The following is a 23,542-nucleotide window of genomic DNA, read 5'->3' as shown; positions in this document are numbered from 1 at the left end:
TATTGTAGTGGTTTTTAAAATAAAAAAATATCAAAATGGCCCCCGCTTGCTTTGATTTTTCAGTGTGCGGCCCTCAGTGGAAAAAGTTTGGACACCCCTGCTGTAGACGGCCCACCCACACAACCTCACTAAATAACATATTATTGTCAGGCACTGAGTTATATCCATTAATGTTGATTTTTTTTTTTTTTTTTTTTTTGATTGTTTTTACCTATTTGCACGTTGATAGTGACGTTGCAAAAGGTGATCGTCTTGTTTACCTTTGCATAATAGAAAGCCTTTGAATCCTTGAATCATTTGATTCAAAGGTTATCGACCAATAACAGAGCAGACTTCCGTAGTGGGCGGGGCTTCGTTGGGTGTTTGAGGTCATTCAGCCCCTCACTGATTCACTCTATCGGCGTGTGTTGGAGAGGCTTGCTAGCTTCATTGAGTACTCGCCGGGCAGTGCACCTTTTTTTTTTTGTAGGGGTCCGCCCGTGAAAATTGCACAGCAGGTTCAAAAGGACCGGTGAAATTTCCCCCTCTGCGGTTGTTCAACGCAGCGACTGCGCCACACTTGAGGCACACGGCTATCAGTGGCTAGTAGCAGACTAGCATCCTTCCAACTGACTGGATCAAGGTGTTGATAGCAGCTAGCCTCGGTGCTAATCAGCCTTCAGCCCAGAACCCGCTTGTTTGTACCGCCAGTGACCACGGTGCTCCTAGGGAGAGACGGTGTGCTTCCGTCGGGTTCACTTGACACCATCACACCCATCACCTCTTTCCCCTTCTCCCTCTCCCTCCCACCCGAAACACTGGACATCCACAAGCGGCCGGAGAGCGGCGACGGGCCGGTGAAGCTGGGGGTGGTCTCGTTGCCCGACGCTCTCGGAGTCGTCCCGGCTCCAGCCGACAAGCACAGCCCCGGGGAGCTGCCGTCAAGTATGGACGGGCTGGCCGTGGAAGTTCGTGGCTCGAACGGGGCCTTCTATAAGGTAACTGGGCTGCCTCTTATAAGCAAAGTTTTCTGCTTTTCCCAGCTGTTACATTGAGTCATTTTACCCTCAGCAGTCGCTAAGAATGACTTTATTAGTACGAGTCGAGTCGTTTTTGAGTAAAACGAGGGTGTTTTGGCGTCCCAGCACGGCTGGTCATTGTGGGGTGGGCAGCTACTAGCACGAGTTAGCTCTTAAGCTAGTAGGTGCAACTGTCGTCATCACAATCACTGTATTAACCATTGTCAACGTTCCGTCTTCTTCTGATACCGCTCTAAAATAGTGTGGGGGTTCTAAAACAATCTGATAACCACACACCCATTGTGTCATTGCTGCCACTCTGGTGTGAGATGCTACATGTTAAGCTAGGGTACTTTATGTTTGTGCAGACAGTCCGTCGTTTACTCAATGCCTCACTTTCGGTTTCATTTCTCTCATATTTTCAAAATTAACTTTCATATCTTAGGGACCCTGACAACCGTTTTCACTGTCACGTTTTGGTTCAAACACAGATACAAACATGTATAAAATAGGTACAGAAGAGGTGAATTGTGATTTGACTCATTTGAACTCCTTTTTTAAGTTGGGTGGAATAAGATTATAGGGGTACCTCCTTTTGGAATGAAATAGAAAGGATGTATGGAATGGCAACCTTACCCCCCGCCCTCCTAACTATCTAGTCATATTTTTAAAAGCTTCTCGTATTTTAGTTATGAGTATTACAGTGAAAACATATGTCCGCCCCTTTCTGCCGTTGGTTGTTCAGCAGGCCGGACTGACCACATAGGAGGTTCGAGATGAGCCTAAATTTACTCGCCTTCTGCCGCCTCACCTGTCGCTGCCCATTACTTGGTGACAGTTTGGCTCTGGCACATATGAGCAATTTTTCAGTTCTTTTCGTCATTCATCCCGAAACCATTGCACCCTGTTCGGGCGCCTAGGACAAAAGGTTTAATTGCCAGTTGATGGAGCTGTGTATCAGTGCGCGATGATTTACAGTCCTGGCCATCCAGCACGTGATCGCCACATGTGGCCGCCGACTTAAGGACGTGGTGTCCTTTTGACACTTATACACCACTCTTGTCACACCAGGAGGAGGGCCTGCCCAACCTACGACTTGGTGCTCTTGGTGGCAGTCAATCTGACATTAAATGTGCAGCTGTCTCCTGAGGTAACCTCCATAAATTAGTGCAGAGAGGAGGATGGGCCCTGCTATCTTGCCACTTTTAAAACGTGAACCATCAGTTAATGTCAATTAATTTCTCAGAGTGACATTGATATTTTCCAGCAGGTGAACCCATGTCAACATGGGCGCCACCTCTGTCCCTTATAGGGTAGTGTTACCGCAAGAGGCATGCCACACCTACCACTTTGACATGCTCAGCACAGAGGGTGTCGGCTGAGGTCTGCCATTCATTCACAATGGCGTCCTTTTTGACTGTATGCTGTGCACATTGTGTGTGTGCCACCTTTCCACACTTTTCCCAGCTTCTAAAAAATCCTCCTCTTGCTTTGTGCCTGTTTCTGTTTCTTACTTCCAAGCCAAATGTTTACACTTAAACAAGACCACGCTAATCATAACTGCAATAACATTTTACCCCCTCTCTGTGCTTTTCTCTCCCTAGGGTTATATCAAGGATGTCCATGATGACTCGCTCAGCATAGTGTTTGAAAACAAGTACGTTTGAACCGTTTCTACCACAGTGTGTGTCTGTCCTACCAATGTGTGTCTGTCCTACCAGTGTGTGTCTGTCCTGCCAATGTGTGTCGTCGTGATTAAGTTACCACAACTGGTTGTGGCCGGTGCTCTCCTCAAGCATTCAAAATGTTCCTCTTCGGCACCTGTGCTTGGAATGCAGCTGTCTGTACACATCTTTAACAGCTCCCTCCCTAGCTCTGCCCGACTGCATCTACCATTTTCCACCACTTCCACCAACACACACCCGCCACCCTTTTTATCTTCTTGGCTGGGAGTGCAGTGTAGTGCAGGGAGCTCCCTAAAAATAGAGGTTGACCCAAGTTATGCAGAGTGGGTAGGGGAGGGGGTGGCAGGCCTTTGCTGTTATTGGGACGCAACTTCAGCCCCTGTCACAACCCTTTTTTTACTTTCCCTGATAAGGTGCTCGGCTATTTGTATAAGACAATGCCTGTATAATGCGCCGAAGGACTAAAAAAAATGATGCAGCGTCTTCCATGTTAGTGTATACTGTAAAGACAATGTACACTTAATTGCACATGTAATATCTGATCATTAATTGCGCTATAATTCCATGAGAGTTTTGCAGTAGCACACGCACGTCTGCGCTTTAGGCACTTAAACATTCATGAGGCTTCCTTAGTGTTCGCTGATTTTAGAAATAATGTACACTTCACTGCACATGTAATATATCACTATGTTGCTGATCAGTTGTGTTAGAATGCAATGAGCGTTGTATATCATAAGCACAGACGCATATCTGCGCTTTAAATACTAAAAAAATATTGATAATATTCTCAGGCTATGTGTAAGTGCAGGCTGGTTTTAAAGATAATGTACATGTCATTGTATGTATAGCTTATTAAAATAAACATAACCGGTGTAATGCACAATAAGTCAGTGTGGCTGCTTTTCCAGGCTTCTGATTGGACCAAACGTGCATGACAGCAGGTGTATGTGTTTGTGTGTAGACATAGAGTTTTGAAACTACACTTGTGTGGATGGAGATTGTTTTTACCCCGGATATGCGTTTTTGAAACTGTCCGTGTTCATGTGGACATGGCCTAAGCTACTTTTGTTAGAAATAGCAACGGCAGAAGATTTTGGTGTGCATGCATAAGCTGGTCTTCCCCACAATAAGAGGATAGAGAAAAATAAAGAACTTGACTATGACTGGATAAAAAAAAAAAAGGCCAGACTTGCGCAAAGTTCTGCAGATAAACCACAACCATGTATGGAGCTATCCCTTGTCTAAGGAAAAATACGTCACTAAAGGCTCAAATTCCAAACAACTAATTTGGAGCACTTTTGAAAGAAGGCAAGATTTTTTTCATAAATATCTCTGCCATACCTCCATGGTTTGATTTAAAATTTTCAGGACTTGTGGGGATCCCAAATACACAAAAACAGGTATCAATAGGTAAGAAAATTGGGTTTTGCATAATAGTACCACTTTAAAGTTTAACTTTTTTGAGACCCGAAGTAGAAGATTGTGTTACTAGAAGATTAGAGCTAGTTATTTGCTTTTGTCTCTCCCGCTCACACTGAAGCTGGCAGCCAGAGCGACAGTTACCCTTCAGCGATGTGCGGTTGCCGCCTCCGACCGACTACCAAAAGGAAATTGGCGAAGGAGAGGAGGTGGAGGTAAGGCCTTTGGCGCTTTGAGTCACTGGCTCTTTGTTTTCCTGAACTTTCTCACTGTCACAGCCCACATCAGCGATCCTTTTTAGTAGCCGACCATCTACAAAAAGATGAAGTTGTGACTGTTTTCTCTGCCTTGCAGGTTTACTCCAGGGCCAATGAACAGGAGCCGTGTGGCTGGTGGCTTGCCCGGGTCCGAATGATGAAGGGAGAGGTAAATAAAGCTCATCTTTGCTTGAGCACTTTTCATTTTACACTTGAAGCAAACCACCTCCCAGTCACCAGGGCGATCGATGAGTTGAATAGTGGAGTCAGTGGAATATGGAGTGGGGGGTAGCCTTACAGCGTCTCCATGCCAGGGGAGTTGCTGGTAAGAGCCTACAGGAATGTCTCGGGTTGACTTATTGCTCTAATTCTCCATTTTAATCGTGTGGTGGGCTCTACCAGATCCTCCAATTTTTTGGTTAACATTTAAGAACTTTATCATCGATCCCTTGACCCCTGATATTACTTTTCTATCAAAGTAGGAATGGATTTTTAGCCTCATAACGGCATAATGCTGAAGTTTTGTTAAGAAGTGTAAAAACTTTTAAGCATCATTCAGTACACACACACACACACTAAAGAAAACCAATTTACTGCCTGAAGTGGCTGGGGATTAGCTTTCTACAACACATGTAAATGTATCTTAATTTGATCGTCAGTTCTCTCTGCCATGTAGTGGGCTTCTGTGTGGGGTGGGGGCTGTTCATACCTAACCTAACCTGACTCTCGCCAGATCCTTGTAGTTCGCTGAGCTCCACACAAGGATCTGGGCTCGAGGGCATTGCATACTCCTTCAAGATAGAAAAAAAATAATGAACTAATCAGGATCGCCAGGCGGCACTTCATAGATGTGACGTGGCGCCGAAGCGACTGTTTGATTCAAACAACAATGGCGGCACGCAGCGGGGAGTCGTGTGCTGACATTGATTCTGCTATTGCAACTGTTTTGCGACATCGATCGTCTACTGACATTGCTGCGTTGTTTCAGTAAAAGTTTTCTAACTTTTCGCTCTGTCATTATCCAATATGTTGGCTGTTCTGTTTTGGATTTCCCAGCGTTGCTCTCATCAGCGTCACGGGTTGATTTGGATGTGAGTGGTTGAAGTAGCACGTCATTCAAGATAACGGAGAAGTGGTTTATCCAATCACATACAATGATTTTTTTTACAAGACCCTGCCTTCTGAAATACATCTCCTATTGAGAAGTCCCAGATCCTTGTGTGGAGCTCAGCGAACTACAAGGATCTGGTGAGAGTCAGGTTAGTTCATACCAACAATCATACACAAATTAAAGCTATAGAAGCTGAAATAAATAACACCATTTTTAAATTACAATTTACAAGCACATTGCGTGCCACAACCAAGCTTCTAACTCAAAACACCCATATCTCAAATCAGGCCTGTCGATTAAAATTTGTTCAAATCAATTCAATATGTGCTAAACCGTCCCAAACACAACAATTTGAACAGATATAATACCTTTTGAAATGAAAAAACAACTTTTAGATAAGATATATTGTTTGAAACACATTATTGCATGTACTATGAACAACTACATTAGTTTTATGAAATAACATATTACTGTTCAGTATTTACTTTGAGGATCAGACTTTTGTAGGTGTGTCCTTTGGGCTGCTATTCTGTCATGGAGCATGTAGGTGTGTCCTTTGGGCTGCTATTCTGTCATGGAGCAAGAGAAACTAGGAAATGTTTCATATTGCACACAGATGTATTTGAGTTAAGGGCTGAACACGTCAGAACCGACAGCAAGGTGTGCCCGTGCACAAGGGCAGTGCCATCCAGCCCACAGAGCCAGCAGACCGATCAAACGGACACACAGCAAAAGCAACCCTCCCATTCCTGCATGGATAAATGTTTGGACGCCTGAGTGACGTGGACCGACAGCACCGCAAGGCTGGGTCAGGCAAACCGTTAGGACATGTTCATGGTTTGTTTCTCTGATTCAGCCGTGCTCTACTTCTCCTTCGCGCTAACTTTTTCAGTTAAACAGGTTGAAGGGCAAGATTGTGTCAATCTTTGGCTGTGAGAAGTACTACTTCCACTGTTGCCGGAAATGCTTGTGAGCTAAACTTAAAGCACCTTTAGTAATAGAAACACAGCACCAGGACTTAAGTTAATCAACAAACGATTTGTCGACAGAAGCAAAATAGCCTTTAAGTGGGTTCCGCTGTACCTGAACTAAACCACAAAAAGCCCAGACACCTCTCGTATTTGTAAGTTATTGATACATGATAAAATAAAAACCCAACTGTTTAAATGTCAGAATGTTCTCAATGAAGACACTTTAAATATGTGACATTTTGGTGGAGAGAAACCTATAAACAGCCCTATTTTGAAATTAAAACTCTTTTGTACATACAATAGATTTAATAGAGTAAAATAATATATGTGAGTTTCGTTAATCAGTGATAACTAGACAACAATAATGAATAGTGGCAAATCACATGAAGTATGTTTTTCTAGATGTCATTCATTCTCACAATCCACAAGCAACATTGTTATTTATGCTTTATTTAGTGATGTAAGAATTTGTACAATTTAGGCAACGCCCTTGACATCTAAACCAACAAATATAATTCACTGCATTTGTCTTTAGTCAAAGCAGTGCACCACAATGGCAATCTTTTGTCTCTAATTATCATCATAACCACAAGAACAAAAGCATGTCATTCAAATATTACCACCAACAGGAAATAGCTGTGGAAAGTTTTAGTTTTTCAGAGCTTCTGCTACACTGACAGCTATTATATTACTTATCATTTAGCATTATCTTCCTTTACTTAACTTCCCACATAGCGGACAGCCTGAAATTACCACAATCGCCCCCTAGCATATGAAAGGCATACAGCGTATGGCCAACAGTTGCATTAATGATAGAGCATGTAACCTGGGAAGTCATATGTAGGTGGGAAAAAAGAAGAAACCAAATTATTTTAAAAATCAGACTTATTGGGTCCACGAAACGGATAGTAACGCAAAATGTGTTTGTGGTTTCAGTTCTACGTGATCGAATATGCGGCGTGTGACGCCACTTACAACGAGATTGTCACAGCAGAGCGCATCAGGCCTCTCAACCCCAACAGCCCCTCTTCGCAAAAATCCTTTCACAAAGTCATCATCGCTGTCCCGGAGGACCTACGGGAGATGTGAGTGTCTTAACTACTTGATGATGTTGTAAGAGGCTCTAATGTCTGATTTAGCAATTTTGTTCCAAGGCAGCTCTGCTGATTGTGTTTTTCCCCATCAACAGCTGTGCAGGTGACAACATTCACAAAGACTTCAGGAAAGCTATTGGCGCCAACTGCATCTTCTACAGTGCCCAATCACATGAACTCATTGTGCTGGTTTGTACTCACTATCTGTCACATATATAGCTCACTATTCCCTCCAATACACAAATATTGAGTTGAAGCCTTATTTTTGTCTGACCTTCAGTCTACAAACGAAACAACAACAAAGCGTGCTACCCTTCTCAGCGACATGCACTTCCGCAGTATCCGTACCAAGCTAATGTTAATGTCAAGAAACGAGGAAGCCACCAAACATTTGGAGGTAATCATCCCCTTTGTACGTGATTAGTCCACCCCATTTTGTGTATTCCTTTGAAACGCATCCCGCCCTCTTTCAGACAAGCAAGCAGTTGGCCTCTGCCTACCAGGAGGAGGTTCGGGTACGAGAGGACCTGATGGGGCTTGCCATCGGCTCCCATGGCGCCAACATCCAACAGGCCCGAAAGGTGCCTGGTGTCACCGCTATCGAGCTGGAAGAAGAGAGTTGTACTTTCAGGATCTATGGAGAGGTATGTGGCCTCAGGGTTTAAGCATAGTTGGATGGTCATCATCCTGGGCAGTTTGACCTGATGTGTGTTTTACAGACCCCAGAGGCAGTGAGGCAAGCTCGAGAGTTTCTTGAGTTCAAAGAAGACTACTTTCAAGTACCTAGGAACCTCGTAGGTGAGTGAAAAAAATTATGTAATTTGCTCATGTTGCTCATTTGGCTTCACCAAAATCCTCCCAACATTAACATCGTCTCTGCCCTTCCTCCTCATACGCAGGCAAAGTCATCGGTAAGAGTGGCAAAGTCATACAGGAGATTGTGGACAAGTCGGGCGTGGTCCGCGTCAGGATCGAGGGAGACAATGACAAAAAGCTTCCTCGGGAGGAGGTAGGCAGGCAGGGGGCAGGCAGAGAGGACACTGCCAGCAGCAAAGAGGTGAATAAACTGTTAGGCTCGTCTCCGTGTTACTGTATACTCTGCAAAATTGTCATAACTTTTGTAAAACAAGTGCTGATGTTCCATGTTTTGTCTGCTTTTACACTTTCTGTGTTTTTTAAAAAACTTATGCACAGTGTTTGTGTTTGCTATTGGGGCTATTGGCCCCCAGCTGTAAGCTTATCTGAGATGTTCTTTTTCAAGAGTTTACAATGTCACATTAAATAATAGGATTATATTTGTACAGTTAAGGCCGTCAGATTACATGGAAAAGAACAACACACTGATCGTTCCTCTTTTATCTTTTCTCTTTCCTTATATCAGGGCATGGTTCCCTTTGTGTTTGTTGGAACTAAGGAAAACATCAGCAACGCGCAGGCACTGCTGGAGTACCACGTGTCCTATCTCCAGGTGAGTGTGGATTGCATGAAAACCAATAGAGCAGGGGTCGCCCAAAAATATTAGGACAAATAAAGCAGCATACACTACACCAGCTCGTCATGCACACTCGTTGCGTAACACGCACGGTGCATCTCCAAAAATATCCTTGAGGATATGATGGCGATGCCTATCTTCAAAGCTGAATGACACTTCATAGTGACAGCTGCAATAACAATCTCCTCTTTTTTTTAAATTACAAGCTTAATTACAAGCACGGTGGCAGAGGGGTTAGTGCGTCTGCCTCACAATACGAAGGTCCTGAGTAGTTGTGAGTTCAATCCCGGCCTCGGGATCTTTCTGTGTGGAGTTTGCATGTTCTCCCCGTGACTGCGTGGGTTCCCTCCGGGTACTCCGGCTTCCTCCCACCTCCAAAGACATGCACCTGGGGATAGGTTGATTGGCAACACTAAATTGGCCCTAGTGTGTGAATGTGAGTGTGAATGTTGTCTGTCTATCTGTGTTGGCCCTGCGATGAGGTGGCGACTTGTCCAGGGTGTACCCCGCCTTCTGCCCGATTGTAGCTGAGATAGGCTCCAGCGCCCCCCGAAGGGAATAAGCGGTAGAAAATGGATGGATGGATGGATGGACAAGCTTAATATTTGATGACTGTAGGATTTTCACACAGAGTGGTGCCCAAATTGTGGCGCAGATGCCGTTTGTAGCCAATGACGTGTTTTTTGCTGGCCCGTGGCACATTGTGGAAATAAAAATAGGAAAATGGGCTGAAATATAGATAACCACAACTGTAGCTATGTTCACACTGCAGGTCAATTCAGAATTTGTTTGCCTATATAAATGATAAATGATAAATGGGTTATACTTGTATAGCGCTTTTCTACCTTCAAGGTACTCAAAGCGCTTTGACAGTATTTCCACATTTACCCATTCACACACACATTCACACACTGATGGCGGGAGCTGCCATGCAAGGCGCTAACCAGCAGCCATCAGAGGCAAAGGGTGAAGTGTCTTGCCCAAGGACACAACGGACGTGACTAGGAAGGTAGAAGGTGGGAATTGAACCCCAGTAACCAGCAACACTCCGATTGCTGGCACAGCCACTCTACCAACTTCGCCACGCCGTCCCTTGTGTGACCTGTATCTTATTTTTTTCATGTAAATGTATACACTACATTACAATTCTGAATTTTTCTAATCCAACTCAGGCCTCTTTTGTACATATATAAAATGTATGCCATTTGACTGCAGTCTGAAAGATCGTGTCGCATTCATCCGACTAATATGTAATCAAAAAGCAATAAGTCTACCGTGTTTTCCGCACTATAAGGAGCACATAAAACCCTCCAATTTTGTCAAAAGCTAACAGTGCGCCTTATAGTCCGGTGCACCTTATATATGGACCAATATTGAGCCACAACAAACCTAAACTTCATTTTCATAAAGTTTAGGTCTCGCAACTACGATAAACAGCCGCCAACTTCTTTTTCCCCGTAGAAGAAGAAGTTCTTCTACGGTAAGCAGCAGCTGACTTCATTTTCCCCCGTAGAAGAAGTTCTTCTATGGTAAGCAGCCGCCCCCGTAGAAGAAGAAGCGCGCGGTGCATGCTGGGATATATGACGTTTCATTTCCATTTTTGTGTATATGTAAAGACCCCAAAATGGCTCCTATTAAGAGACACGCTTACGACGCAGTTTAAACTCAAAGCGATCAGTCACGCAGTAGAACACGGATGACAGAAGGCGAACACACGTTCACCAAGACAGGGAGACAGCGCCGGACGACATGCGCCACTATCTGCCAGTGCATCGTAAATGCCTGGGCTGATATATCAGTCTCAACTGTGGTCTGAGCTTTCAGGAAGGCAGGAATTGTCACTGAAATGCTAGACAACAGCAGCGACACTGACTCCATTAATGACGACTTCGACGAGACGGAGCCGGGCATTTTGGATGCCGTATTCGCCCAACTGTTTAATTCGGACACTGAAGAAGAAGAATTTGAGCGATTCGTGGTTGAGGAATAACTTCATAAAGTGAGCTTTACATGTTTATTTTATGTGTTGTGTTGTGTGACATTAACGTTTGAGCAACGTTGAGTTATTGATATATTGTTATTGCTCTGCACTATTTCGAGTGTTACTATATTGTGATTGCACTAACGTTTGATTTACCGTAACACGAGTAAATCAGCTGTTTATTCATTTTGGGAGTGAACAGAGTTGTCAGAACGCTGGTTTGTAATCTATTAATAAAGTTTGACTGACCTATCTGACTGTTTTGTTGACATTCCCTTTAGCGCAGCTCCATCTAGTGGATGCATAGGTGCGCCTTATATATGAACAAAGTTTTGAAATATGCCATTCATTGAAGGTGCGCTTTATAATCCGGTGCGCCTTATAATGCGGAAAATACGGTAATCATTTTTTGCCAAAATTAGGGCTGCAACAACTAATCCATTAAATCGATTATAAAATAGTTGCCGATTAATTTAGTCATCGATTCGTTGGATCTATGCTATGCGCATGTGCAGAGGCTATTTTTTTTTCTTTTTTTTTCTTTTTTTATAAACCTTTATAAACTGCAACATTTACAAACAGCTGAGAAACAATAATCAAAATAAGTATGGTGCCAGTATGCTGTTTTTTTTCCAATAAAATACTGGAAAGGATAGAAATGTAGTTTCTCTTTTATCCGATTATTAATCGATTAATCGAAGTAATAATCAACAGATTAATAGATTATCAAATTAGTTGTTAGTTGCAGCCCTAGCCAAAATAGACGGTCGCAAAAGTTAATTGTGGACAAATTAGCTGAAAACAGGCAAAAAGAAGATCTTTAAGAACTCTTCGAAGCAGACGTTGCAGTAATCAAGTGCCCCCCCCCCCCCCCCGCCCGCCCCAAAATGTGAAAGCCAAAAATCTTTCCCTCTTCCTTTTTAATCTTCTATACCAAATGCACCAGAACTGAGACCTACTAGAATTGGAGCCATGTTTACTCCTGTATACACTGAAGCGCGTATGATGTCATGTGTGCATGCGAAACCCATTACATTCATATTAGAAATCACTACTTTTGCTGGTAATATGAATGACTACATAAAATGATCGGATTTAACAAAGAATAAGAATTATCATATCATATCCTACAATGTAAATGGAGGGTGGTAGATCCTGCCTTGGTTCAGTACCAAGACCTGGGACCTTGGGCTCAAAAGGGTTGTTGACCACTTCAATAGAGGGCAGTCCGATAACCAAGTAGAGTGATTGTAAAATAAATATCATAGTAATCACTAAGCCTACCACACTAAAGTGTGCACCAAGTATCTTTTTCTCTTTAAAGGGTCATATTACGATTTTTTTCTCCTTTTTAAAACACTTCTTTGTGGTCTACATCAGTCGTCCCCAACCACCGGGCCACGGCCCGTTACCGGTCCGTGGATCCATTGGTACCAGGCCGCACAAGAAATTAAAAAAAAAGATATATATATATTTTTTATTTTTTATTAAATCAACATAAAAAACCACAAGATACACTTACAATTAGTGCACCAACCCCAAAAACCTCTCTCCCCCATTTAAACTCATTCGCACAAAAGGGTTGTTCCCCCCCCCCCCGTCCGTGGGACAAATTTTCAAGCGTGGACCGGTCCGCAGCTACAAAAAGGTTGGGGACCACTGGTCTACATAACATGTAATGGTGGTTCTTTGGTCAAAATGTTGTATAGATTTTTTACAGAACGCCATCAAGCCTCTTTCTGACCGTCTCTTCAGGTTGCGCCGTTTTGTGGGCGGTCTTATTTACGTGCCTCCACTTCGACTGCGTTTTCCCTCCGCCAGCCATGTTGTAGTTTTACCGCTGTCATTTGGAGTCTACTGACAAATATGTTAGAACTGTACGTTACTTTGTATTAGAAATGGCAACAGTGGAAGATGCATGTGCATATACAAGCCACTCTGCCCCTCAACAAGAGGATAGAGGAAAAAGGAGCTCTTTGACTACAGCCTCGGACCACAATGACGGACTCGCGCAAAGCTCTCCGGGTAAATTGCCACCATATATGGGGATATCTGCTGACGTCACACTTGGGGACATTCCAAACTGCTTGTTTGGAGGAAGTATGAAGGCAGGCAAGATTGTTTTATAAATTTCTCCGCTATGCCTCCATGGATGGATTTTAAATTTTTGGGATTTATGCAGACCCCAAATACACAAATACAGGTACCAATTGGTAAGAAAAGTTGGTTTTGCATAACCGGACCCCTTTAACAAAGAACTGAACCACAAATGTGAACACCACCATTGAAGCGCCAGCTTGTCATCTGGGCCATACATGAACCATATTGGATCACCTTTCGAGCCTCCACTGTCCGTCACCACACGACTAAACCTGTTGTGTGGAATTAGTTTTTGCCCTTACCTCATGTGCTTTTATAAATAGGCTTTCCCTCTGGGATTGGGTGGCCGGCATGCCCGAAGTTTAGATTACACCTATCTGGACCCTCTGTGTCCAAAATTAGCTGCAGACTACACCCCCTGTCCACCCCTCTTAGTGCCTCATTTCCTTCACAGCCCCCTCTGCCACTTCTCTTAAGGGACAGCTGTCATTGGCAAAGACGGCTGTCACGCCGCAAAGTAAAACCCATTCCTTCAATCATTCGCTAGTCAAACTACCTTTTAAAAAGTGCTAAAAAGAATTAAACCAGTATTTTTTTATTTGATTGTTTGGACTGTGTTTTGGACATGTGGTTATAGTTTCAAAGTGCAAGCAAATTATCTAATCATATATTTTAACTTGCATGTGTGTTTCTGTTTTTTTAATCTATTCATTGCTGCCACCAGAGGGTGGGGATGTGGTCAGCTTTTGCTGAGCATGTCAAGACATAAAATTACACTACAGCAGGGGTCCTCAACTAAAATTAAATAGGTTCAGATACAGAACATTTCCTCATGTGAAGGTCAGGGAACCGCCTCCCCAAACCCCCAAAAGAAAAAACAAACCAAAAACTAATGCAGGCTAAAAATTTACCTTTGGCTGCACTTTGGATACCATTAGGTTAGTATTAAGAATCACAGACTAACAGATCAGTTAAATGTTTATATTAGGTTTTAAAAGTGTTTTTTGTGACATCAGTTAAAATATAAATGAGTATGTCTTGTAAAAACATGCTTTGTGTCATAATAGTCATGGTTATGATTTATTTGTTTCAGACATGTTTAACAAGTTTTCATTAAGGAACATCACATGGTTACATTTTCTCAATTCATCATATGTCGAAGGAGTAGGAAGAAGCAAAGCGTATATTTAATACTACCCCTTTTCCATGTCTTTTACAGATAATTCATTCATAACATAACTTCACATATGGATGTAAAAGTGAAGTTCACTTCCTGTGTGAAAAAAAGGTGTAAGGAAAAAATGTATAAATCTCAATCATAAAAACAAAACAATGGCGATGTGAAAAGGCTTTGTTTTTATTAGACTAATCATCTGTAAATATTAGACAAACTAGTTTTGTGCTCACAGGGGAAAGCATGAACATAAATTAGTTTATGGACATTCTGGCTTGAAACTGAAGCACTGTTTTTGCTGTCCACTTTTTACAGAGCATCATGTTTATTTTTATTATTCTGTTGTCTTCCGTTGCTGTCCTTGCTAGCAACTGCGGCCAGTGATTAGGGTGAGAGGGCAGAAGTAACAAGCGGGCACATTTAGCTTTTTCTTCTCTTCTAACGCTTACTTGTCTGCGCATAAGTCTGACTTGTTTCCTTCTTATTTCCATGGATATCACTTGTTCTTTCGTTTGTAGCTGCATTTAGAGTTGCCATGTTTACTGCCTGGAATGAATGGATTTGATTGGCCGAGCAGTATCCAATGGGCTGGTTTAACTTGCAAGCATTTGGTCAGTGCATTTCCTGACATGATGAACCAGTGCCATAAAGTCTAAAAGCTGCGGTGGTCAAAATAGAAACGATTAATCAAAACTTGGAATACTTGAATAATTAATTGACTTTAGGTCCAGGTCTGTATTGGTAGAGTGTCAAGGTCCAGATTCGAGCTCCGATCTGCCAGTTAGTGGTCCCTGCACGAAAGGATGTATTGCGTTATAAATCCATATGGACTTTCCAATTCTCTCTGGTGGGGCTCAGTTTACGTTCCCTGCAAGCATTGCTCTTCAAGGTCTGTGCGTATTATTAATTGAGATTGAGTAAATACACTCCTTGATGAGTAAATACACTCCTTGATGACTGAATGTATCACAGGTAAGTGCCAGAATTAACTCCTTAACACAGTGGTGTCCAAACTTTTTCCTCTGACAGTCGCGTGAGGAAAAATTTAATGATACAGGGCCCATTAACTTGACTTAACTTAAACACTCTAAAACCAATTTAGTATAGGTGACAACATTTTTAATATAAATGTGATTTCGTATCCATCTATCCATCCATGGATGGATGGATGTAATTTTGTAATCGCTTTTTCTCATCTTAACACTATTTAAATGGGAGCAGATGCCGCACCGAGGTATGGGGGTGAAATGTATGTAAATGCTGTTCTTTCCTCTTTGTGCTTTTAGGAGGTGGAGCAGCTGCGACTTGAGCGTCTCCAGATTGACGAGCAGCTCCGCCAGATCGGGGTGGGCTATCGTGCAACTCAGAGTAGAACCGGGGCTGGCGGCGGCGGTGGTGGTGGTGGTGGTAGTGGTGATCAACGAGAGAAAGGCTACTTGACTGACGAGAGCGGCAACTCGCTCCACACCTCCCGCACATACGGGGGTCGTGGCAGAGGACGCAGAGCTTCCAACAGCCAGTACCCTGGATATGGTAAGGAGGACCTGTTTTAATGGGTTCCATGCTTAGGGAATAGTGACGTGTGGTCTTTGCAGGGACAAACTCTGAGCTTTCCAATGCCTCTGAGTCAGAGGACTTCAGTGAGCGAGATCAACGACCCCGTGGCATTGGTGCAGAGGAAAGAAACTCCCGGCGCGGTGGCAGGGGGAGAGGCTCCAACCCTGGACGAGGACGAGGCGGGCCAGGGTCTAAGCCTTCCAATTCTATCAGCTCCGGTACAGTGGAACCCACTTAAGTCGATCACGTCTGTCGACAAACCGTCTGTCGATCAACTCATTAAGTCCTGGTCCTGTGTTCCAATTACTAAAAAGTGCTCGCTTAAAGGGGACCTACTATGCACTACCAACTTTTTTTTACCAATTTGTTGTTTTTGTGTATTTGGGATCTGCATAAGTCCCAAAAATTTTAATTCAAACCAAGGAGGCATTGCAAAGATATTTATAAAACAATCTTGCCTTCTTTCATACTACCTCCAAACGAGTCGTTTGGAGTTTGCCCAATATGGGACGTTTTTCCAATATGTGACGTTTTTCCAATATGGGACGTTTTTCCAACTTGTGACGTTTTTCCAATTTGTGACGTCAGCGAATATGTTCATACATGGTAGATATTTCTTCCAACAGCTTTGTGCGAGTCCGCCATTGTAGTCCGATGTTGTAGTCAATAAATTCTTTATTTTTCCCTTGTTGTGGGGCAGACTGGCTCGTACATGCACATGCGTCCTCCGTTGTTGCTCTTTCTAATACAAAGTAGTGTATAGTCCTAACCTTTTATCTGTCAGTAGACTCGATATGAAAGTGCTAAAACTATAACATGGCTGACTGGGAGTAGGGGTGCAACGATTAGTCGATGTCGACAATAAAATTTGTCGACAACAATAGTCGTGACGTCGTCACTCGTGTTTTTCCGGGCGAAAGCGGTTACGTGCCGCTACTCGCAAAAACATTACAAGTGAAAACATTTAAAGTGTGCGAACAATTCCTCCTATTCTTGGTAAAAAACATGAATACTTTGCTCATTTTGCAAAGAGGACCTTGTTTTTTATGGCAGTACATCTGTGATACACAAGCATTTAAAGCGGAGGAATGATGTTGAATTTCTGTGGACTCAACCTCGGTAAGAGTGTTAGCTTGTAACTTGCTTGCTGGCTAACAAGTGTGAGACGAAGTCGTATGGAAAAATAACTATCATTTTAGCCAAAGTCAGCCAGCTAAACTTTGTTTACATCAATTCAAGTACTTTTTAAAGTGGCGTTAAATTGCAATGCAATAAAAAAGGCACAATAACAGGCAAATCGCACAGAGACAGACTTTAGACATTAACGCGATGGTATAATAAGATTAAACATACAATCTAATGAGATAGCGAACATGTTAAGACTTGATCAAGATACAATTCTATACATAGAGTCTATTAGAGTGCTAAAACTGCCAAGATTTTGATGAGGTTAGATTTAGAATGTTGTTTGTTTTTATTGCTGCTATTTTAACTTTTTTTAAATACATAAACAAGGTTAATTGTTGTCTTTAGCACTTTAATTTTCCTGTCTTTTAAATGGACAACATTTTAATAGTCATTTTAATTTTGTAACAGCTGAATGAGCAGCACAGTTACAGTATAAATAAATATTTAGGAATAAATGAGCCATCTTTGTTGTGCGTAAGTACATGCCTAAAATAACTTAAGTTGCATTATAAGGTCAATGGGAAAAATTAAAGCCAATAAATGTGTATGTTTTTATAATCTGACTAGTCGACTAATTGTTAAGATAGTCATTGACTATTAAAATAGTTGTTAGTTGTAGCCCTAACTGGGAGCAGACGCAGTCAAAGCTGAGCCACGTAAATAAGACCGCCCACAAAACGGCGCATACTAAGGAAACCGTCAGAAAGCGGTTTTGAAGATGGTCTGTAAAACATAGTCTATGCAAAATTTTGACTAAGGAACCACTGTTACATTTTATGTAGACCAAAACGAAGTGTTTTAAATGTAGAAAAAAAATTATAATATGACCCCTTTGAGTCAACGTTGACTGTATTTAGGGGTTTAACGGTATGTGTATTAAAATTTTTTGTTACTGAGCCTTTGATTCAGCGAAGCTGCGTACCAATTTCTCACACAGTACACTAGGTATGTAACGATAAACGGTAGTAATGATAACCACGTTAAAGCTTGCGACGGTTTGTATTACTGTTTTAAATTAAAATTATTAAACTGTGATTGATAACTGCGCTTTGATACTCATGGACTGACCGGTGCCAGCTCGCTAGCCTAAATGCTAACATGAAAACAAGTGACATGGATATCTTTCCCCATTAAGGAACAAAATACCCCAATCTAAATTTATACAAACAGTATAACTTTAAACAGTAGGATGCCACAACCTTTTGCCAGAAATAATAGATTTTATTTGTGACGCACTTTTTATTTAAATAAATATTAGTGCTACTGTGCAAACCAATTAAAAAAATAAAAGCTTAGCCATAAAAATAGTGTTTTAGTCTTAGTATTTTATCTATCACTGAAGCAGAAGAAACATAAAACATGTAAAGTATTGGGTTTTCTAACATTGTCTATTCATTTTAGTTCAAATTAAAAAACAAACAAACAGCCAAAATATATCAGTGTGTATAAGTACTCGTTGAGCACTTTCAACAATACCGCTATACAAGCTGATCATTTTGGTTACAATAACTGATATGAAATTTTTGTATCGTTGCATCCCTACGGTACACATTAATTGTGAGGGGCAGGAACTGTGTACATTTGGCATTGCAATGCTCAAAAAGCCCATAGAGTCTGCCTAAAAGCAGACTACAATGCACACAATAAGCACACAGAGTTGGTCTTTTCTTGTATTTTAGTCAAGTCATTTACAGAAGGTAAACATAGGTAGTGTGCCTAAAAGCAGATTATAATGCGAGATATTAGACCCAGAAGCAACGATTTCTTCGCAATGAATTAGGTCGTAATTGACCTACATTGGATTGGTTTTGGCATCTTTAAAGCACAACTTATATCACAGTGGCCCCCTGCATCCTTTAATTTGTCTCTGTTTTATTTACTTTTTGGTGTATTGTACTATTCTTTGGATTTTACTGACGTCATATCCGGCTCACGTCTCCCCATTAAATATGCGTGGTGGTCAAGCTAGCTCTGTTCTCAGGCGCCATTTAGCTTTTTTTGAAGAAAAACACCCGATGCCTGTGTTGTTTTCGGCTGTGCGAATCGTTCAAATCGCAAAAAAGGATAAATGTTTCTTCAGCGTTCCTTGAGAGGTAATCAAAAAGGGTGGAAGACTAAGATTTTATGAAACGAGGATGAGAAAAACAGCTCACTTTCCAGTCCAAGGGAGCACAGTCGAAGAATGCATGAGTTTGCCGTGATCATTTTGTTAAAGGTTTGTTTGATATACTTTTAACGTTTATTATTTCCAATTTAAGTATAGTCTTAATATTATTTGCGTTTCTTAAACACATATGCTACAAGTGTTTCGAAAAGCACCAAAAAAAACAAAAACAAATGTGAGCAAAACCTAAAAGAGTTATTAAGCTTTTACCAAAGACAACAATCATAAATGGAGCTTTTAGCACATACACAATGTTGACATCCATAGTTATATTTTTGATAAAGACGGGGGAAACACGGCAGTACATGGCAGTAGACGCAAAGTTAAATCATAAACTGCAACCTTACCCGAGGAAAAGCGGTGCATATTTATCTGGAGAGTTTTTATACCAATTTCTTTTACCCAACCACACACAAATAAGGCCTTTCCAAGTTTCCATCTGTTTTGTCGCATAGAATGGTGTCTGGAGCACAATAGTTCGATATGTCTGGGAATGTGACTGTCATATAATACTTGATAACACTTGGCAAATCTTTTTTTATAACGTATAGGGATCTATTCCATTGCATAGTTTGATTTTCTGCTCATGTCTGCTTTTTGCAGGAAGATTTAAGCCTCTTTTGTACTCAGATAGTTTGCGCGCTACTTGCTGTACAACAGCCATCTTGGCTTGGTTGACCACTTTCGGGAAGAAGTCATGTGACGGAATACAAGCAATAGAAGAATTACCTGCCAGGAGATTTGTTTTTTAAAATGAAACATTAAAAAAATTCAACACAAAAGCTAAACAATTTTGTTTCACATATTGTTCCCTTATGGACCGAAAATTTACCGAACTGCGAATGTAAAACCGAGGTGCTTACCAAACTATGATTAAGTTGTACTCCCACAAAGGGGTCATTTATGTAAAATAAAGTCCCTTTATGCTGACATGCATTATAGTAGTTAGTTCCTAATTTTCACTTGCCTACATGCACAGTCACTTCCTGACAGTGCAATGTAAGCTTAAAAATAAATGCCGAGCATAATTTACCGCCGCAATCAACAAAATGCACCCATTTAATTCTTTTTTTTCATTTATTTTTAGATTGTTTGCCACAAGAAGAAAGATTTGTTTGTGAACGATAGCTTTCTTATTGTAAGACATACACAAAATGACCAAAGCAGTTATGTTGACACAAATGTCAAACTGCCATAGGTTGAAAAATCCATTATTGGCCATTCACCTTATCTTCTTCGCCAAAGTCACAAGTAAACCCACTTATATTGATGTGAGTCAGTCAGTCTGGGCGGACACACAGGGTCCACTATTTGTTAAATTTCATGTTAAATTAGGTTTAAGTTATAGAGTATGCCCTGTGAGTGAGAGTAAAGTGCAGTGAAATGTGTAATTGCAAACATCTATGCTGTGGCATCTACAGTGCTGAGGGACCCAGACAGTAACCCTTACTCTCTGCTGGAGGGTGAGGGAGAGCAGGCAGACACAGACGTCAGCGAAGGCATGGGAGAAGACCGCCGAAGGCGCTCCCGCCGCCGCCGCAACGACCAGGAACCCAGTGTGATGGATGCCGCAGCAGAGTCCGATGGCCAGGCCGGGCCCAGCGAGAACGGCCTGGGTCAGAAACTTTTTTGGCAATCACTGACGTTTTCTTGAAAATCAACCTCCAAAATGTCTTCATCTCGTGCTTTTTTTGCCATTAGATGACGAAGGCCGACCTCAGCGACGCAACCGAAGCCGCCGTCGCCGTAACCGTGGCAGTCGCCCCGAGGGAGGCTCCACTAGCCGTGACAGACAGCCAGCTGATAGTGGTGAGGTGCCACGTTTTCACCAGCTCATGCACAGTCGTCCATCTTTGTTCTCAACCAGTTTCAATGTTTTAGTGACCGTTGCGGACTATATATCCCGTCCCGAGTCCCAGAGCAGACAGAACCTTCCCCAAAAGGAGAACCACACTGGCGCTGAGCCCAAGGTACGGATAGTCGCCGATGTATAAATGACCAACTATTATTAGCCTTCGTTCATATCTTGTATTTATCCACAGGAGAATGGGACTAGCAGCAAAAAGGATGAGCGAACGCCTTCCAAGCGTTCCCCCAGCAACGGCACAACGCCGGCCAGTGAGACGCTGACGTTGGTCAACGGCGTCTCGTAATGAGACAGCCTCACCCCTCGCGAAACTCATGTCTCAAGCAAGAAGACTCCATGGCAAACTGTCCCTGCTTGCATTAACTTAAACCTTAAACAGATGAGTGAGAAGTACCTGACAAAATACCTGAATCCATACTATGAAAGTGAAAAAACCCGACAAACGCATCTACTTAAAAATACACGGTGTATGCTATCCTATCTATCAGTACTTAGTGCTTATTTAAAAAAACAAACTAGCTTGCCAAAAAGAGCTGGTGGATATGACTTGATTTTTAAGGAAAATACTGAGACACAACAAACAGGACTAGACATTTTGAGGGGCTTTTGTTATTTTCCTTGTGAGCGTGTTTGTATGTATGTATGTATGTATGTATGTATGTGTGTGCGTGTATAAGTTTCGTTCATTGTTTATCACTGGCGTGGACTCTGCAGTCGCTATCTCTCCACTGAAACAACGTCTCTAAATGGCGTTAAAAGCGCAGGTGAGACAGGCTTAAACTATGGAGAGTGGCATGAGCACAGATGGTCCAATGCGACGACGCAGTGTTCACACTCACAGAGGCTGGAATATTGATAGACATTGTGCCTTGAATTAGAAAAAAAGTTTTTTTTTCACAAAGAAGTTCTGTGTTTTGTTTCAGTTCTGAGGGAAGAACTGACTGAGGGAGTTGTAAAAGTGCTTGGAGGAGTGGCTTGGAGGGGGGGGGGGGGAATAGACAAGCTGCGTGCCAAACACCAGAATCAAGTCAGTTTCCTCATTCCGGATAGAGTAGATGATGTGGAGGCTCAGTGGCAACTTATTTGACGATCACAAAACTAAAAACAAAAGCCCTGTCTGATCTTGACACAGGAAGGATGGTGTGAAGTAATGTGTCTCCTCCTTTCACCTGTCTTAGGTCTGTCCAGGTGGGTAAAGGGCAGTGTCCCAAGCAGCTGCCTTTCTTTTTAACACGACAAATAAAAACATCAAAGAAGCAGCGCTAGCTTCCATTCACAATCTCCAAAAAACCATGGCAGTGCACCGCTCCGGATGCTCATGAGGGTAGATCACCCCTGTGAGGCGGCGGCGGCAGGCATGTGCTGCCGGTGGAAGAGGGCCCAGGCGAGGGTCAACAGAACTGTGGGGACAGCTTCAAATGAAATGAGAGCCACATGCAAACAAACACCACCAAGGTGGTGGTTGCCTCGCCTGGCACACAACCGAGCGAGGTGTTGGGCGAGTGATGTAAGAGTCTTCGGCGACTCTGCTCATGTTACTGTTGTCTTGGTTATTGCTCTTTTTTTCTTTTGTTGCTATTTCCACATCTTAGAAGATATGAAATAAAAAATGGAAGTAAAATGTACCCCTGCTCTGGAGATGAACTTTTGATTTCTCTTGTCTTGTGGGTTTGCAGTCTATTTTTCTAACTTGCATGACACGTAGCTAACCATTCGTTTGGTGGTCGCCTGTCCCGTGCATGAAGAAAGGGTGTTGTTGATCTGACTTACAAAGCCATCTTTCATCCACTAGAACTGCTGCTAATGTACACGTTGAATGTCCAACACGACTAGAAAGTAGAGCGAGACCAGAGCGGTTGTTCGTTCCTTTTTGCTTGCAATCTCCAGTCCCCCATCTCGGGGTTACTGGGGCAGCATTGGGCATAAACTGGCAAGCATCCAAACATGACCAAAAGTTTTGAGAGGCAGATGAATGGGAGAACGGTTGGCGATGGGCAATGCTTGTAATGTTACTGCTCACCTGTGTCTTTTTATGAGTGTGTGTGTGCGTGTTTGAGGAAGAGAGAGAACTTGAGAGTATTTGTACCTTTTTGGTTCAATTGCATGTGTGCAAGTCTGGTCTTGTACGTTTGTGTACATTTATACCTCATTGTGTGAGTACTGTACTCCCTTATGTATCTGTAACCCATGTGTCCTACTACTGGTCGCACTTTGTGTGTTTGTGAGAGAGAGCGAATGTGTGTGTACTGGTTGTACAGTCAACTTCTCTGTCAGATTTTGTCTCTGCACTCATGATCTGGTGGCAATAAAGGACTTTTCATTATTTGGTATACCCTTTTCATGAGCTCACTTTTTTTTTCCAAGCAGAGCAGCCAAATTCAATAATAGACCTTTCAATTGTGTGATTGACACAAAGGCCTCAAGTATTTAATTTTTGGTTTTGTTGCATTGTCATTATAAATACGTACATCATACAAGTATTTA

General features: G+C 42.2%; 1 protein-coding gene across 1 annotated transcript; it reads left to right on the top strand.

Annotated features, from left to right (window-relative positions):
* The first annotated feature begins 365 nt into the window (after positions 1-365).
* On the top strand, positions 366-23,388 carry LOC133661392 (RNA-binding protein FXR1-like). The gene is made up of 17 exons (XM_062064558.1): positions 366-977; positions 2,603-2,655; positions 4,224-4,317; positions 4,457-4,528; positions 7,378-7,526; positions 7,631-7,724; positions 7,816-7,932; positions 8,009-8,179; positions 8,255-8,333; positions 8,435-8,592; positions 8,917-9,003; positions 15,569-15,815; positions 15,878-16,057; positions 20,613-20,807; positions 20,893-21,000; positions 21,073-21,161; positions 21,234-23,388. The coding sequence occupies exons 1-17, from the start codon at positions 927-929 to the stop codon at positions 21,342-21,344; spliced, it is 2,055 nt and encodes a 684-aa protein (XP_061920542.1). The 5' UTR covers positions 366-926; the 3' UTR covers positions 21,345-23,388.
* Positions 23,389-23,542: the final 154 nt, after the last annotated feature.

This window comes from Entelurus aequoreus, linkage group LG12 (assembly GCF_033978785.1).
Source record: "Entelurus aequoreus isolate RoL-2023_Sb linkage group LG12, RoL_Eaeq_v1.1, whole genome shotgun sequence".
Classification (NCBI taxonomy): Eukaryota; Metazoa; Chordata; class Actinopteri; order Syngnathiformes; family Syngnathidae; genus Entelurus; species Entelurus aequoreus.
This window is presented reverse-complemented; position numbering and strand designations above follow the sequence as displayed.

Coding starts and splice junctions, on each gene's coding strand:
- LOC133661392 (XM_062064558.1), top strand. CDS start 927: ATGGACGGGCTGGCCGTGGAAGTTCGTGGCTCGAACGGGGCCTTCTAT. Junction 7,527..7,630: donor CCGGAGGACCTACGGGAGAT/GTGAGTGTCTTA, acceptor CCCCATCAACAG/CTGTGCAGGTGACAACATTC. Junction 16,058..20,612: donor TTCCAATTCTATCAGCTCCG/GTACAGTGGAAC, acceptor TGGCATCTACAG/TGCTGAGGGACCCAGACAGT.